Genomic DNA, 15,117 nt, shown 5'->3' with positions numbered 1-15,117 from the left:
TAAGGCATTGAAGGAGTTTTGATCTTCCCCACTCTTCTGTCCATGATCAAAGTAGAAGTGGATGCCAGCTAACACAATAATTTTACACATGAGGCCAACCATTATTGGCTATCCAGAGATATTAGGGCACATGGAACCAAGACTTGTAGATTTAAGTCAAACACAAATCTACCATGAGTAATAATTAAATGATAGAATATTAATTAGAAAATGAATGAAATATTTTAAATCGGTACTTTGTTTGCTTACTCAAATTTGTTTGCTTAATCGGTCAACACCTCATTAATTCTGGGCCCTTTTCGGAGGATGTGGAAAGTACACATGACTTGATGTTACTTTCCATAAATGTTCAAAGAAAATGACTCTTCCAGTGAATGATTCCAGTCCATATTATTGACTCAGTTAACAGTCTACCAAATTTCAGTCTAATCTGAGTGTATTAAAAAACATTCTGTGTTGATTTCTTCAATGTGTACAGTGAACTTTCTGTCACTGCCATTATGACGGAGGGTGCTTGGCCAGTTGTGAATATCTAGCCATGCAGCAGGTAACAAAGGAACAAATACATTGCTAAATATGTCTACTCAACTCATATGGACCTATCAATGGCAATATTGGTCACTGTAACAACAATGGACTGCTTATTGTGTCAAAATGTCAAAATGCAAATCTAATATCTCAAGACTGGATATCCATATGGAGAAAATGATGACTGCAGATGCTGGAGATCAGAGTGGAAGAGTATGGTGCTAGAAAAGCACAGTCGGTCAGGCAGCATCTGAGGAACAGGAGAATTGAGGTTCTGGGCATAAACCCTTCAGCAGGAATGAGGCTTGTGGGCCAAGGGGGCTGGGAGATAAATGGACCATTTATCTCCCAGCCTGACCGGCTGTGTTTTTCCAGCACCACACTCTTCGACTGGATATTCATAAGGTGCCATTAGCTATAATAAGCAGCAATGTTTCATTTCACCACAAACAGTAAACTCCTGACATGCCATAACTCTCACTATACCATTACCTTCATGGCACATGACCACCACTCTCTTAATGAGCACTGCAGAAGAATAAGTAATAAATGATACACCTAAGGGTGAGGGGTACAACCTTGAGGAGTTTCAACATAAGGCTATGTGGCATACTAAACCACAGAATCATAAACACAAAGTGAAGTGAAACAATTGAACAGATTAACCCCTGTAGCCTTGTCAAATCCTGTGATGAATTCTGGAAAATTAACCAAAAAGCTATGACAAAAACATTTCACTTGGTAATGATGGATGTGCTCAGACCACAACTATAAAAGGAGAAGGCTAACACATATGCAAGTATGTACCACCAGAAGTGACCTATAGATCACCCATTTTGGCCACTTGGTGGTGACTCTGTGAAACTCATTCCTGAAGGGGGCTGTGGAAGTGAAGTCCTTAAGTGCATTTAAGAAAGGGATAGATAGGGTCTCGATTAGTAAGTGAATAAAGAGTTACCGGGAGAAGGCAGTTGAGAAACAGACCAGCTATGATCCCATGACAGCTCAGACTCTATGAACCAAATGACCTATTCCTTCTCATATTATATGGTCATACGAGACGAGCCCCCCATCCCCTCATCATTGGACATCCTCAGTCATAATGTGCAACTAATAATGCGCCACATCAGATTGATACAGAACAGGTCTGTTATCCCAAAGGTTCATTGCAACAATTCATCAAAGCTCATTGATAATGTGGGATATAGGTAAAGCAGTGTTACTTCTGCAATCATTATTGCTTATGCAGGGTAAATGAACTCACACCAGTGTATAATTGTTTCAGCCAAGAGCTGAGTTAATAAGAATGAAAACTATGTGAAGGAAATATATAATTGCTTTTGCATTAGCTAAAATGTGCATACAAGAATGAAATGTGCTTGTAAACAATGGTAGACGTCACAGACAAATAAATAAGGTGCTGTGAGGGAAGGGAGTGTAGGTTAAGCTAAACATGCTTGTACAAACAGTAGTTATAAGCATCTGTTTCCCGCTTCTGCAAAAACAAAAACAATCCACAATCAAGAGGTCATAAGGCTCAGAATGGATGAAGAATGGGAGGAAATGTTACAAACAAGGGAAACAGATGGCAGTGAAGGAGGATATATAACAATGGGCCACAGCAGGATGTGGTGAAATTGCCAAGCAAATCTTGTACTTTGTGATGCACAAGGCCGATAAGGCAAGAGATAAACAACAGTAATAGGCGCCGCGTTGAGAGAAGTGGGAGATGTAAACAGGAGAGGAGCAATGGAATAAGCGGGGGAGGAGTAAAAGAGAAATGAATTGTATATAAGACACCACGCTTGCAAGTGTATAATAAACAATACTGCTTCAGATCTTGTCTCGGACTGAAATTATTGAAGTGAGTGGGTTCCATTTCCCACAGATAACTTCCAAGTCCAATACATCCGTCATTTACGGAATTAAATGCAACAGCTGCAGGAAAACACTAACACCAATAAATTTCCTTTCAGCTCGCACTCCACACATACCAACGTTGCAGTACAGTTGTACTCCTTCAGATCCTGGAACTCAGGTCCCGGATCTTCCCATGGCTTGCCACTTCAACACACAATCCTGCTCCCATGCCCACATGTCTGTCCTTGGCCTGCTGCAATGTTCCAGTGAAGCTCAACGCAAATTGGAGGAACAGCATCTCATCTTCCGCCGAGGCACGTTACAGCCTGCCGGTCTCAACATTGAATTCAACAACTTCAGATGATCAACCCCTCTGATTTCATTCTGCTCCATAATTTTATTTCATTTATTTGTAAAAAAAATTTTCACTGTTCTGTACCTCTTATTTCTTAATTGTCTCTCTTTCTCTCGCTCCCCACTCTCTCATCACCTTTTCCCTCTCCTCTTCCCCCTTTGCTACCCTTCTCCCCTGTTTTCCATGTTGCTTCACCCATCCCCCACACATTCTGTCACATAGCACTGGCTTCAGCCTTGGTCATTCACAGCTCCTAATCTCCCTATAATCTCTCTATGCACTGTCATTATCACCTCTTTATTGCTACCTTTGCTTCGGGAGCCATGACTTACCTCTCAGCCTGGTTTGAATACCTCCCTTTAAGCTTTGACAAAGGGTCAGTTGTACTCGAAAAGTCAGCTCTTTTTTTTTCTCCTTACAGATGCTGCCAGACCTGTTGAGATTTTCCAGCATTTTCTCTTTTGGTTCCTGAAACTCACTCCCTTAAAGAGTTATGTCTTTACCTGCACAATAGGATTGCAAGATTCATGGAAGTCGCAAACCGTCACCAGGCCTCCCCAGCGGTAGCTACATCCCTGAAAAGAATAAAATAGTGCAACTGACAACATGCAATCTTTTATCTTCCCCGCTCGGAAAGACCCGATCCGTCTGAGCACAGCAGCTCTGACCGAGTCTTTTGAAACATTAATCTTCCTCACGATCTCTACATTTCAATTACCGGATACTTTCTATTCCTGCTTTCTATTCTCTATTCATGAACTGCGGGGAATAGATAAATCGTGCAATAACATTAATGGTCATAGCTTATGTTCAGTTGCTGTCTATTTTGAAACATTGCATGAACGTTGATTATAAAATTGCATTCTTACAGGTGAAGATTGGCAGTTACGATTGGCGAACGGAGAGGGCATTTGCGAAGGCCGTGTGGAGGTTTATTATGACGGTGTTTGGGGGAGAGTGACTGACACTCAGTGGAATTTCAATGAAGCAGAAGTGGTGTGCAGACAGCTGAAATGTGGCTCTGCAATAAGCATTTACAACCAATTGAAGTTTGGGAAAGGCACCGGACCGACCTTAATCAGTAATGTCAGGTGCAATGGAAGTGAACCCTTCCTTTGGAATTGCACTTTTACAAAATCGGAGCAGTCATCAATTGGAGATGACGTGGGAGTGGTGTGCTCTGGTATGACCTCTTTTATTTCCTCAGATCTAACCATTGTCCTCCTGCTAGCACTTGGATAAAGAACCTCAGAGTCGATAACAAAGCTAATGCAATATTCAAGAGAAAGTTATGTTCTCACACGGTGTCTAGAACCACAGGGTAGGTCTGCCTACTGTTTTGTGAAATGGGAGAGTCAGTGTGCATATGAGATAAAAGGAGCTGAAAAAAGAGAGATTGGTTCAGACGATGAAGCCTGGAATAGCATTGCAATGATAGTTCGAACCGGTTTTATTTCTGTGCCCTAACTATCCTGCAATAGTTATGAAGTGAGCAAAGAAAGATTGACAGCTTTATTTTCCCATTGATGTTTCCTTTCCATTGGTCTCGTTTTGTGATAAGTGCGCCCGAATATTTCACTAATGTAATTTAGGGAAGTAAACCTCTAGTCCTGTCCAACCGGAACAGTTCAACTCTCAAACACACTGGGTTAATTACAGTGCCTTCGCCACAACCTACCCAGCCAATCAACAGGACCATTTTCTTTAAGACCGATTTAAATAAAGCTGACCTGAAATATGACACCCCATGTGCAGAAACTGGATTTTAAAATTCAGAGGCTTAATTTCTCAAGCAGGTTCAGATGGAGTTGAGCTCTATAAATTAAAATAATAAAATTAGTCATACACATGATTATTTGTAGCACTGTAGTATCTGTGTTTTGAGGAGTTGCAACTGATAATTCTCAGCAGTTCGTTTTCATTCCTGTCATTCAGATCATATTCCGATAAGACTGGTGGATGGTGGAAGCGACTGTGCTGGAAGGGTGGAACTTTACTACAATGGAAGCTGGGGAACTGCATGCGATGATTCCTGGGATTTAGCACATGCCCAAGTTGTCTGTAACCAGCTGAAGTGTGGACAGGCTTTAAATGCAACAGTCTCCGGTTGGTTTGGTCCAGGCTTGGGGCCTGTATGGTTAGACTGCAGATTGAATGATTCTGATCTGTGGGAATGTCTGGTGGAGCCATGGAGTGAGAGCGACTGCAATCATAAAGAAGATGCTGGTGTTATCTGCTCAGGTAACATGTCTTTTGAAATATTCACCCTTTCCAGTCCTGTCAAATGGAACTCTTCAACAAACCTGCGCATGAATTGATATTCACATTTTAGTCCTGGTAATTAATGAATAATTCAATGTTCGGCCTAATGATTAACTAAGGGAAAGGCCATTGGTTCACTCCCATAAGGATAACATATATGGGAAATATCAGACAGTGGAACGCCTTTTAAGATATATATTTTTAAGTTAATTGTCCTGGGGGTGCATTCTTTGAATTTATTTTTAAAACGTCATTATTTTTGAACGGATGTTTAAATTGCACAATTGATTTGAACAGTTCAATAAACTGAACAAAAGGTTAAAGTTTGATACTGAACATTCTGTCCTCAGCAAAGGTCTTAGTTTGATTCATGTGCACTCCACCTCAATGAATTGTGGGATAGTCATGATGTTGCGGCCCAATCACCACCCTCATCTGCTTTGACAAGCTCATCCTCACTTTGAGCAACGTCTTCTCTAATTCCTCTCACTTTCTTCAGAACAATGATGTGGCTATGATTACCAGCATAGGTCCCAGTTAGACTTGGCTCTTGGTGGGATACATGGAACATTTCTGTTCAAATACTACTTGGGCCCTTCACAACCCTTTCTTTGAAAAATCGATGACATCATTGTTCTACTTCCTTCTCTCACTCTGAACTGGAAAGAATTATCAATTTTGCTTCCAATTTCCACTATGCTGTCACCTTCAAGTGGTTTGGCTCCAAAACTTCCCTTCCCTTCCTTGACCACTGTCTTTCCATTATTTGGGGTGGGGGTAGGGGGTTGCTACCAATAATCATTACAAACTAATCAGCTCTCACAGTTACCTGGACTAAATATCCTCACAGAGGTAAAAACAATGACTGCAGATGCTGGAAACCAGATTCTGGATCAGTGGTGCTGGAAGAGCACAGCAATTCAGACAGCATCCGACGAGCAGCAAAATCGACATTTCGGGCAAAAGCATGATTCATTCAATGTGTCAAGCTTAACGTTTTAATTCAATCAAACAAACTTGAATCATACAATTGGTGAATCATACTGCACCCACTCATTCAATGAAATACACTGCACGTCTTAATTCAAAGACTACAGCTCCTGCCATTCATTCCATGCCATGAGCATCCTGCTCTCTGTAAGGATACCATCCTATTCTCCCATTTTCTCCATCTATGTTGAATCTGTTGTGATGATGCCACCTTCCACTTGGGGGGCCTCAGAAATGCCTACTTTTCTCCTCAACCAAGGATTTTCTGCTACTGGGGTTGACAGAGTCTTTAGCCATGCCTGGTCCATCTCCAGCACTTCTGTCCTCATCCTTTCTCCTCACTCCTACAAAAATGACACATTCCCCAGACTTCATTTCCCATCCCACTATCCTCCACGTCCAAAGGATTGTAAGCTGTCATTTCCATCACCTCCAACAGGATGCCACAAAAAGTCATACTTTCACCTCCTCTTCTATCTTAGCTTTCCAAAGGTACCTTTGCCTCTGGCACACTCTGGTCCACTCCTCCTTCATTCCCAACATGTCCTTACATTCCCATGTTACCTTCCTGTGCAATCGCAGATGGTGTAACACCTGCTTACCTTCTCCTCCTTCCTCATCCAAGACCGTAGGACATACCTTCCAGGTTAAGCAGCAATTTTTTAACTTCATTCAATCTAATCTACTGCAGCCAAACTGTAATCTCCTTACATTGGCAAGATGAAATGCAAATTGGGTGACCACTTCAAAGAACACCAACATTCTGTCCATTTAAATGACCCAGAGCTGCCAACTGCCTACCATTTCAGCATATCATTGTGCTCCAATGCCAACATTTCTGACACATGCTTGCAGCAGTGTTCAGTGAGTCTCAGAGTAAACATTTAATGTTCCATTTGGGGATTCTACAGTCTCTGGGACTTCGTATCAAATTCAATAACTTTACAACCTGATTCCATTGTTTGATATTTCTTCCCCATCCTCATAATCAGTCGTATCATGACATGGATTGCTTTTAGCACAGCCAACCCATTTTCACCCACTCTGTTATGACACTGTATGGTTTGCGTTCAGCACAGACCATCCATTCTTTGCTACCCTCAGCTCTCAAGATCACTTATTCAGTTTATATTCTCTCCTGGCCTGTCCATAATCCCCATGTTAACCCAACCCTTTCACACATCTCTCTCTGGGCTCCATCTCCATCTATTCACTCACTCTCCCTTCTCCCATCCCCTTCCAATCTGTTCTTCATCATAATAATCAGTTTTTCCAAGTTGCAATCAGTTCTGATGAAGTCACTGGACTTGAAACAGAAACTCTGGTTTCTTTCAACAAACCTGCTTGGTTTTTCCAGCAACATCTGTCTTTGTTTCAGATTAAAGCTCACTGTTTGTTCTACAGACCACAGAGCTGTTAGGCTGCAGGATGGAGCAAACCCATGTCAGGGCAGAGTTGAAGTTTTCTACAATGGGACCTGGGGGACTGTTTGTTCTGATTCTTTTGATATGGAGGATGCAGAAGTTGTTTGTAAACAGCTCAGCTGTGGATCTGCCCAATCTGTGGATGTTGATGTTACCTTTGGAAGCGGTTCTGGACCAATCTGGCTCGATGATGTGAACTGTCGCTTGCATGATATGTTCTTGTGGCAATGTCCATCTTCACCATGGGGTGAACATAATTGTGACCACCAGGAAGATGTTGGAATTATCTGTTCAGGTAAGAAGTGCAAATTGAAAAAAATTGTCTTGAAATGTTTCACCAATCTTTTAATATTTCTGCACACTCAAATTTGAAATTATGCACATTTTCATTGTCAATGTCCAGACAACACCTTTGCTGTCTCATCTCTGTGGTTTCCAGGTCAAGCAGTAATTTGTTTTAAAATTTTCATCCCAGTTCATGATTGCTTCCACTACTTGACAACTCCCTATTACTTTAAACTGCTGCAGCCCTATAATTCTCTGACATAGCTGCCATCCACTAAGCCTGGTCTCTTGGGCATTTCCAATTACAATTGCTGCATGGAGATGACTTCAATTGCTTAGGTCCTCAGCTTCATAATTCTTCCACTTCACCTCCCTGCTTCTATCCGTCTCTGTCCTCCATTACAATACCTCTTAAAATCTGACCACAATTGACCATGATTTTAATCTTCTGACCCAATATCGACTTTGTGCCTCCGTGTTATATTTTGTTATATTTATTGTGGTCCCAGGAAGTGCCTTGGGACATCTCGTGTGCTGTATGAACACAAGTTGTTGCTGAAGTAATTAAATGTTTCTTTTTTTTTTAGAACGAAGTCCAAGGAAAATACGCAATGAGGGAGACATGAAGAACAGTAAAACTCAACTAGCTTCAGAAAAGTTTGGTAATTAGTGATATGGATATGAACAAATGTCATCCAGTAGGAACCTTTTTTTTGATTCTTTGTGAAATTTCTGATTTCAATACCAAAATGGTTCTTTACAATCTGTCCATCACTTCAACTTTTACAATTATTTTGCATCATTAATACCAATTATTTCATGTCAAAAAGTGTTGCACTGGAAAAGCACAGTAGGTCAGGCAGCATCCGAGGAGCAAGAGAGTTGATTTTTCGGGCATAAGACCTTCATCAGGAATGTTATGAAGGGTTTATACTCAAAATGTTGAGTCTCCTGCTCCTCGCAGACTGCCTGACCTGCTGTTCTATCCAGTGCCACACGTTTTGACTCTGATCTCCAATCCTCGCTTTCTCCGACCAATTATTTAATGCAGAGCAGCGAGTCCAAGTGCCAGAGTTAAGTATAGTGCACAATTGTCTTCAATTGCCAGCTGGTATCACTGGATTGGTTATACCAGTGGTAGTAACAGGAACATAGCATCAAATGCTTGATAATTTAGTATCACTCATTAATGGAAAGGGTTGAAAGATTAATCCAGGGACAAAATATTGGGGAAACTAGTCTGAACAAAGTATCAGCTGTCAGACTGCATTTATTCAGTCATTCACACTGGAATGAACACATTGCCTCTGCCTCTGTTCGGGACCGTTGAATTCTGGAAAAGTTCAGCATAACTGTCAAATATTCAATTATGCTCAGCAGGCTTAATTTTAATGAACATGACTCCATTTCCATGTTTTAAATGATCTCTCTTTAAACATGAGTAAACAGTTTCTGCTGTACAAATTGGTCAACTTATTTATTTTTTTGATTGCAGCAAATTATCCCAGAGCTATGAATTTTTAAAAATTCATTCATGTGACCTGGCTGTCAATGGCTAATCCAGCATTGTTGTTTGTCTCTATTTCTTGATGAGAGTGGGGTGATGATCTGTCTTCATGAACTGCAACAATCCTTGAGATGTCAGAACACTGTTGCTATCTAGGGGAGGTAGGAGATTTTGACTGAGTGACAATAAAGGCAAGATGATAGCAGATGAATTTGAAGATGGTATGTAGCTTGAAGTGCCATTGTAGCTGCTGGCACACTCATACATGAGACCTTGTTGCCTTGTCTACATATGTGCCAGAAGTCATGTATTTTGAAAGTGCTGTTGAAGGGGTTTTGATCAGTTAATGCAATGTATTTTGCAGGTGGTACACCCTGTGTGATCATGTTTTTTTTTATTATGGAACAAGGCAAACAAAGTAATTATATTCAATTGCAAGTTAAAATACTTCAAATTCTCACACACAACTTTTGTTTCTGCAGAATTGCGGTTGGCTGCAGGATTTAATAATTGTTCTGGAAGAGTTGAAGTATTCACCAATGGTACATGGGGAACGGTTTGTGATGATTCCTGGGATAGGAAGGATGCTGCTGTGATCTGTCGGCATTTAAACTGTGGTCATCCAGTCTCACATCTGGAAGAGGTGCTGTTTGAAAGAGGAAATGGCACAATATGGATTGATGAAATTAAATGCAAGGGGAGTGAATTATTCCTGTGGGACTGCCAATTGTCAGTAATGGCCAATCATGACTGTGACCATAAAGAAGATGTCAATTTGATATGCTCTGGTATGCCATTTTAAATTCAATCTTGATTTTACTGCACTGATCTTTACATTCAATATACTCTTTGCTCTTATTTGTGCTATCTGTGTCCTAAAGTTACAATACAACCTTTAGAATTCTCCAATTCTTAGATTTTATGTATCACCAATAGTAATCCTTGCATCATAATTCCTTCATTTAGAAGATACTTGTGGGCGGCACGGTGGCACAGTGGTCAGCACTGCTGCCTCACAGCGCCAGAGACCTGGCTTCAATTCCAGCTTTGGGCGACTGACAAACATTCTCCCCGTGTTTGCGTGGGTTACCTCCCACAGTCCAAAAATGTGCAGGTTAGGTGAATTGGCCATGCTAAATTGCCAGTAGTGTTAGGTGCATGGGTAAATGTAAGGGAATGGGTCTGGGTGGGTGCGCTTCGGCAGGTCGGTGTGGACTTGTTGGGCCGAAGGACCTGTTTCCACACTAAGTAATCTAATCTAATCTGAAAAAATATACTCTAATCTATAAATCTTAGGTCCAAAGTGTATGACTGAATCCAGACACGTAAGAGTTCTATTTGCCACTATTCAATTCATTTACCATTTGGAGGTTTCTCTGTTTTCTGCAATATATTTTTAGATTCCCTACAGTGTGGAAACAGGCCCTTCAGCCCAACAAGTCCACACCAACCCTCCGAAGAGTAATCTACCCAGACCTATTTCCCTCTGACTGATGCACCTAACGCTATGGGCAATTTAACATGGCCAATTCACCTGACCCGCACATCTTTGGACTGTGGGAGGAAACTGGAGATCCTGGAGGAAACATATGTAGACACGATGAGAATGTGCAAACTCCACACAGATAGTCACCAAAGGCTGGAAACCAGCATGGGTCCCTGTCACTTGTGAGGTAGCAGCACTAACTACTGAGCCACCATGCTGCCCCATATACTTTGTCAGATCTCTAGAAGTCAGTTTTAATGTTTAATATATATCTCTTTCCTCACACTGAAGTTGTATTTTTACATTATTTCCCCATCCATGCTACAACCTGCTGTATTTCCCAATATTTCTACTTAGTGCAATTGGTGCCTAACACCAGGCTACGATCAAATGCTGTTCAAAAATTGGAAAGTGCAAGATTCAGATTGAGTACCCTACTGAATCAGAATTAAACTAATACTTATAAGTAATTGTAACAATGAGTGCAATAATGGAGTTCCTGCCAGATTACATGCTTCTTATCCAATTTCACTGACAAATATTTTGGTTCAAGCTGTTGGTGTATATATACATAAATAAAATTCATGAGGCCAGTTTTCTTTGTATTGTTATTAAATGTTTTTAATTACAGGCCATCAAGAATTCACAGAGCCCTTCAACCAGCAAAGAATCCCTCTCTTCATCATCCCTTGTGTTTTTATTATTCTTTTGATTGCTGTGTCAATTGCTTTGGCTGCAGAATTACAAAGAAGCTTTCAGAAAGGTTGGTTAATTTAATCTTAAAAGGCCTGCCCCAGAAGTAATATGGTTGATTCCTGCTAATCTTACTTTCTACAATTCTTATTGTTTGCAGGAAGGATGTGGTCACATGTTAGCTTGAGACAATATACAAGGACATTAGACAAATTAGAGAATTTTCTTTAAACATTGTTGATCGGAGACCAGCATTTGAAACTTTTTATCTTGCACTCATCAGACGAGGGCACAATGAAGAGTTTACATTTACCACAATATGAGAAGTGGGTACTGATTCGTTGGGGCATGATTAACACAAAGATGTGGCAAGTGGGATAGTTAACAGGCCATCTTCATTCTCGGACCAGTCAGAGAGATTCTGATTGGTTAGGACATTGTGATCAGGATACAGCAGATATTGGCTATCTCTATGACACCATTTGTTTTGCAAATATTGTGTTTCTTACATCCTAGTTCAGTTGAGTGTAAGACTGCTATGAACCAGACGCACCCCTCTGTAAATATATTAAGAAGATGGCCTAGACCCTATCGTTTTCCTTATTTTAAAGCCAAGTGCCAGGCTTTGTGTTCCAGATGAAATTCGATTGGTCAAACTATCAGTTTTGAAGCAAAACACACTTACTTTCTTCTTATATGACAGTTCAAATCCAAAAAAGAAAGAAATTGGAATTACTTAACTCTGTTGGAAACCTTAACAGAGTAATATATTATTTAACTACTAAACAGTAACTGTTTCAGTCTAGTAACATCTCATAAACACACATTTAAAAAGGCAAATTCAGTAAAATAGATTGTCTCTCATACAGTTCTCTAGACCAGCAGGAAAATCATCAAGAGAACATTCTCGGAGAGAAAGAGAGTGGCAGGGAGAGATGTATTGCAGCACCAAAACCCAACTTCAAGACCCCAAAAACGACGACTGAGAAACTAAAACTAAAAACAAAACATCAAAATATACCCCTAAAACCATAATATCAACACACCTTCCCCCTTCAAATAATGAAACAAAATGAAAGCTTAATTTTCAAAAACATTTAATCTTACACTATTAGTAGATGACAATACAGTACATGTACATTACATTCACTCAAAGCATGCTAACGTTCACTGCAATCTTCCAGTTCAAATTGTTTTTCCAGCAACTGAATGACTTTCCTAATCAAAGTTGTGATAATGCATTGACAATTGCGTTCTCTTGTCCTTCCACATGTACAATTTTCAAATTGAATGGCTGAAATATTGAGCTCCAAGTCAACAGTCTGGAATTTTCATCCTTAATTTTTCCACATATTTTAAGGGATTATGATCTGTGTATACAATTGTTTCAGACACCATTCGTGGCAATATGAAAGTAGAAATGTTGCAATGCCTACAGTAAGCACAATATCTCCTTCTCAATTGTGGAATATTTCTGTTGATGTTTATTCAGTTTTCTGGAAAAATTCTTAATAGGTTTTTCAACCTTCTCGGTTTGCAAGAGTTTAGCACTAACAGCCGCATCACTCCATCGATAGTCAATTTGAATGGCTTTGCTTAAATAGGTGCGAATAACACTAGGACAGTGGTTAACACAGCTTTCAGGTTGCCAACTGCATTCTGACATTTCTGCATTCACTGAAACGTTCTGCATAAGTCAGTCAGTGGTGCAAGCACAATACTAAAATTCGGTGTGATCTTCCAACAAAAACACTCAGACCCAAGACTTGTAGTATTTCCCTCTTTGATGGTTTGGGAATCTGCTACATCACCACTGTTTTCACATCAGATGGGGCCATCTTTCCATGTTCAATGACGTAGCCCATGAACACAACTTAAGGTTTTGTGAACTCATTCTTAGCCAGGTTTATCACTAAGCCCGCCTACCGAAGTCGATCTTACAATTTTGATAGATGTTGCAAATGTTCCTTCCGTGGATGACTAGAAATCACCGGATCATCAATGTTCTCCCCTAAAATGACTTTATTGTTTTGTCTTTGCAATGTGTCTGACATATTTTTGATACAGAATGTAAATGAGTTTAAACCATTACTGTCCATTTGGTGTCACAATAGCCAAACTTTCCTTCACTCTTTTGAATAAGGCAGGTACCTGCCAATATCATCTCAGTAAGCCCAACCTAGACATGTAAGTTGCTTCTCCATCTTAATAAAGTCTTCCAAATGAGGAATAGGATTTGAATCAGATTTTGTAACTGTACTGACTTTCTGATAGTCCACACATAATCATTGGGTACCATCTGATTTTGACACTATTACTCTGTGTGAACTCTATTCGCTGCAACTCACTTTGATTACATTGTCGTTGAGCATGAGTTCAATCTCTTTTTGAACTGGTGCCAACTTTAGAGAGTTCTATCGATAATGATGTTGCTTAATTGGAACAGCATTTTCTATGTCTACATTATGCATAATCAGATTAGTATTTTTCAGTTTATTCCCATATATCTCCCCACATGACTGTGATTATTAACTCTTTCAGGTCATTTCAATTTCCACTGGAAAATAATTCGATCATTTCTCCCAAATTTTGAGAACTTTTATATTGTCCAATTTAATTTGAGGAATGTCCAGTTCATAGTCATCTGAACTTAGTTCTTCACTCTGTATTGTAACCAGTACCACATTCTCCTTTTGGTTTCCTTCCCTTTCAAAATACCTTTTGAACGTATCCACATGACGCATGGTGTGAGACTTTTCAAATAATTCACCTCACTTTCAATTTCCTTTTGATTTGATAATATCCATTAAAACTCACCTTTAAAGATTTTCAGCAACAAGAAGAAGTAACATTAACACTTTACCTTCACTTACGAAATTGTGAATTTCTGATATCTTGTCTGCTTCCCATTTTACCACATGCTATGCTACTTTTTAAGGCTATCCAATTAATTCTATTTAAACTTTCCCTAAAACATGACACACAGTCCAAATGTGTGGTTTCTGAACTCTGACTCAACAATTTTTCCTTATTTAATTTCAGTGGTCATCTCACCTCATGCCTAAAAACGAATTCAAAAGGACTGAATTTAACTGATTTATTAGGTACATTCATAATTGCAAAAAGTACAAATTGAATTCCTTTCTCCCAATTCTCTGGCTAGTCTTGAATATAAACCCTCAACATGGTCTTTACAGTTTGATGCCTGTGTTCGCATGTCCCTTACAGTTTTGGCTAGGATGCAGTGGATTTGAATTGCTTTATTTCGAAACAATACATAACTCAAATAACTTTGTAAAGTTTGACCCATGATCCAATTGTATCTCTGTGGCTAGTCTGTATCTCTTTTTTTAAAACTGAGTAACCCTTTGGCAATCCTTTTAGCCATGCCCCTCCATCAGAGACTAGTCTCTGGAGATCTAGTAGACACAACTATTCTGGTCACAAATACTGATTCACACTTTTTGTTTTTGGTAGGGGTCCTACGCAATCAATTAAAACTCTGGTAAAAGGTTCCTCAAACGTTGGAATGTGTATTAAGAATGTTGATTTTTATCTCTGCCTGAGGTTTTCCAAATACCTGACAGGCATGAAATGCCTGGCAAAATTCAAACACATCCTCTTGCAATCCAGGCCCATAAAAATATCTTGGTAATGTGGGTTGAGTTTTTTTTTTAACACTCAAACTCTTATTGGTAATTCATTTGCCATCCTCAATACCTCCTTT

The 15,117-nt window shown here is 39.8% G+C and overlaps 1 protein-coding gene across 1 annotated transcript in view; it reads left to right on the top strand.

Moving 5' to 3' along the window:
• LOC148148277 (scavenger receptor cysteine-rich domain-containing protein DMBT1-like) overlaps positions 1–15,117 on the top strand; it is a 66,103-nt gene that overhangs the window by 38,868 nt on the left and 12,118 nt on the right. Inside the window, exons 6-11 of the mRNA XM_087993946.1 lie at positions 3,615–3,926; positions 4,679–4,984; positions 7,400–7,714; positions 8,292–8,366; positions 9,694–9,999; positions 11,329–11,460. Coding sequence (XP_087850072.1) covers positions 3,615–3,926; positions 4,679–4,984; positions 7,400–7,714; positions 8,292–8,366; positions 9,694–9,999; positions 11,329–11,460 — 1,446 coding nt within the window. The remainder of the gene's footprint in view (positions 1–3,614; positions 3,927–4,678; positions 4,985–7,399; positions 7,715–8,291; positions 8,367–9,693; positions 10,000–11,328; positions 11,461–15,117) is intronic.

This window comes from Chiloscyllium plagiosum, unplaced genomic scaffold, assembly GCF_037043375.1.
Source record: "Chiloscyllium plagiosum isolate Xiang-an unplaced genomic scaffold, Cpla_swu_hap1 HiC_scaffold_13, whole genome shotgun sequence".
NCBI lineage: Eukaryota > Metazoa > Chordata > Chondrichthyes > Orectolobiformes > Hemiscylliidae > Chiloscyllium > Chiloscyllium plagiosum.
The sequence above is the reverse complement of the archived record's forward strand: the minus strand, read 5'-3'. Positions and strand labels throughout refer to the sequence as shown.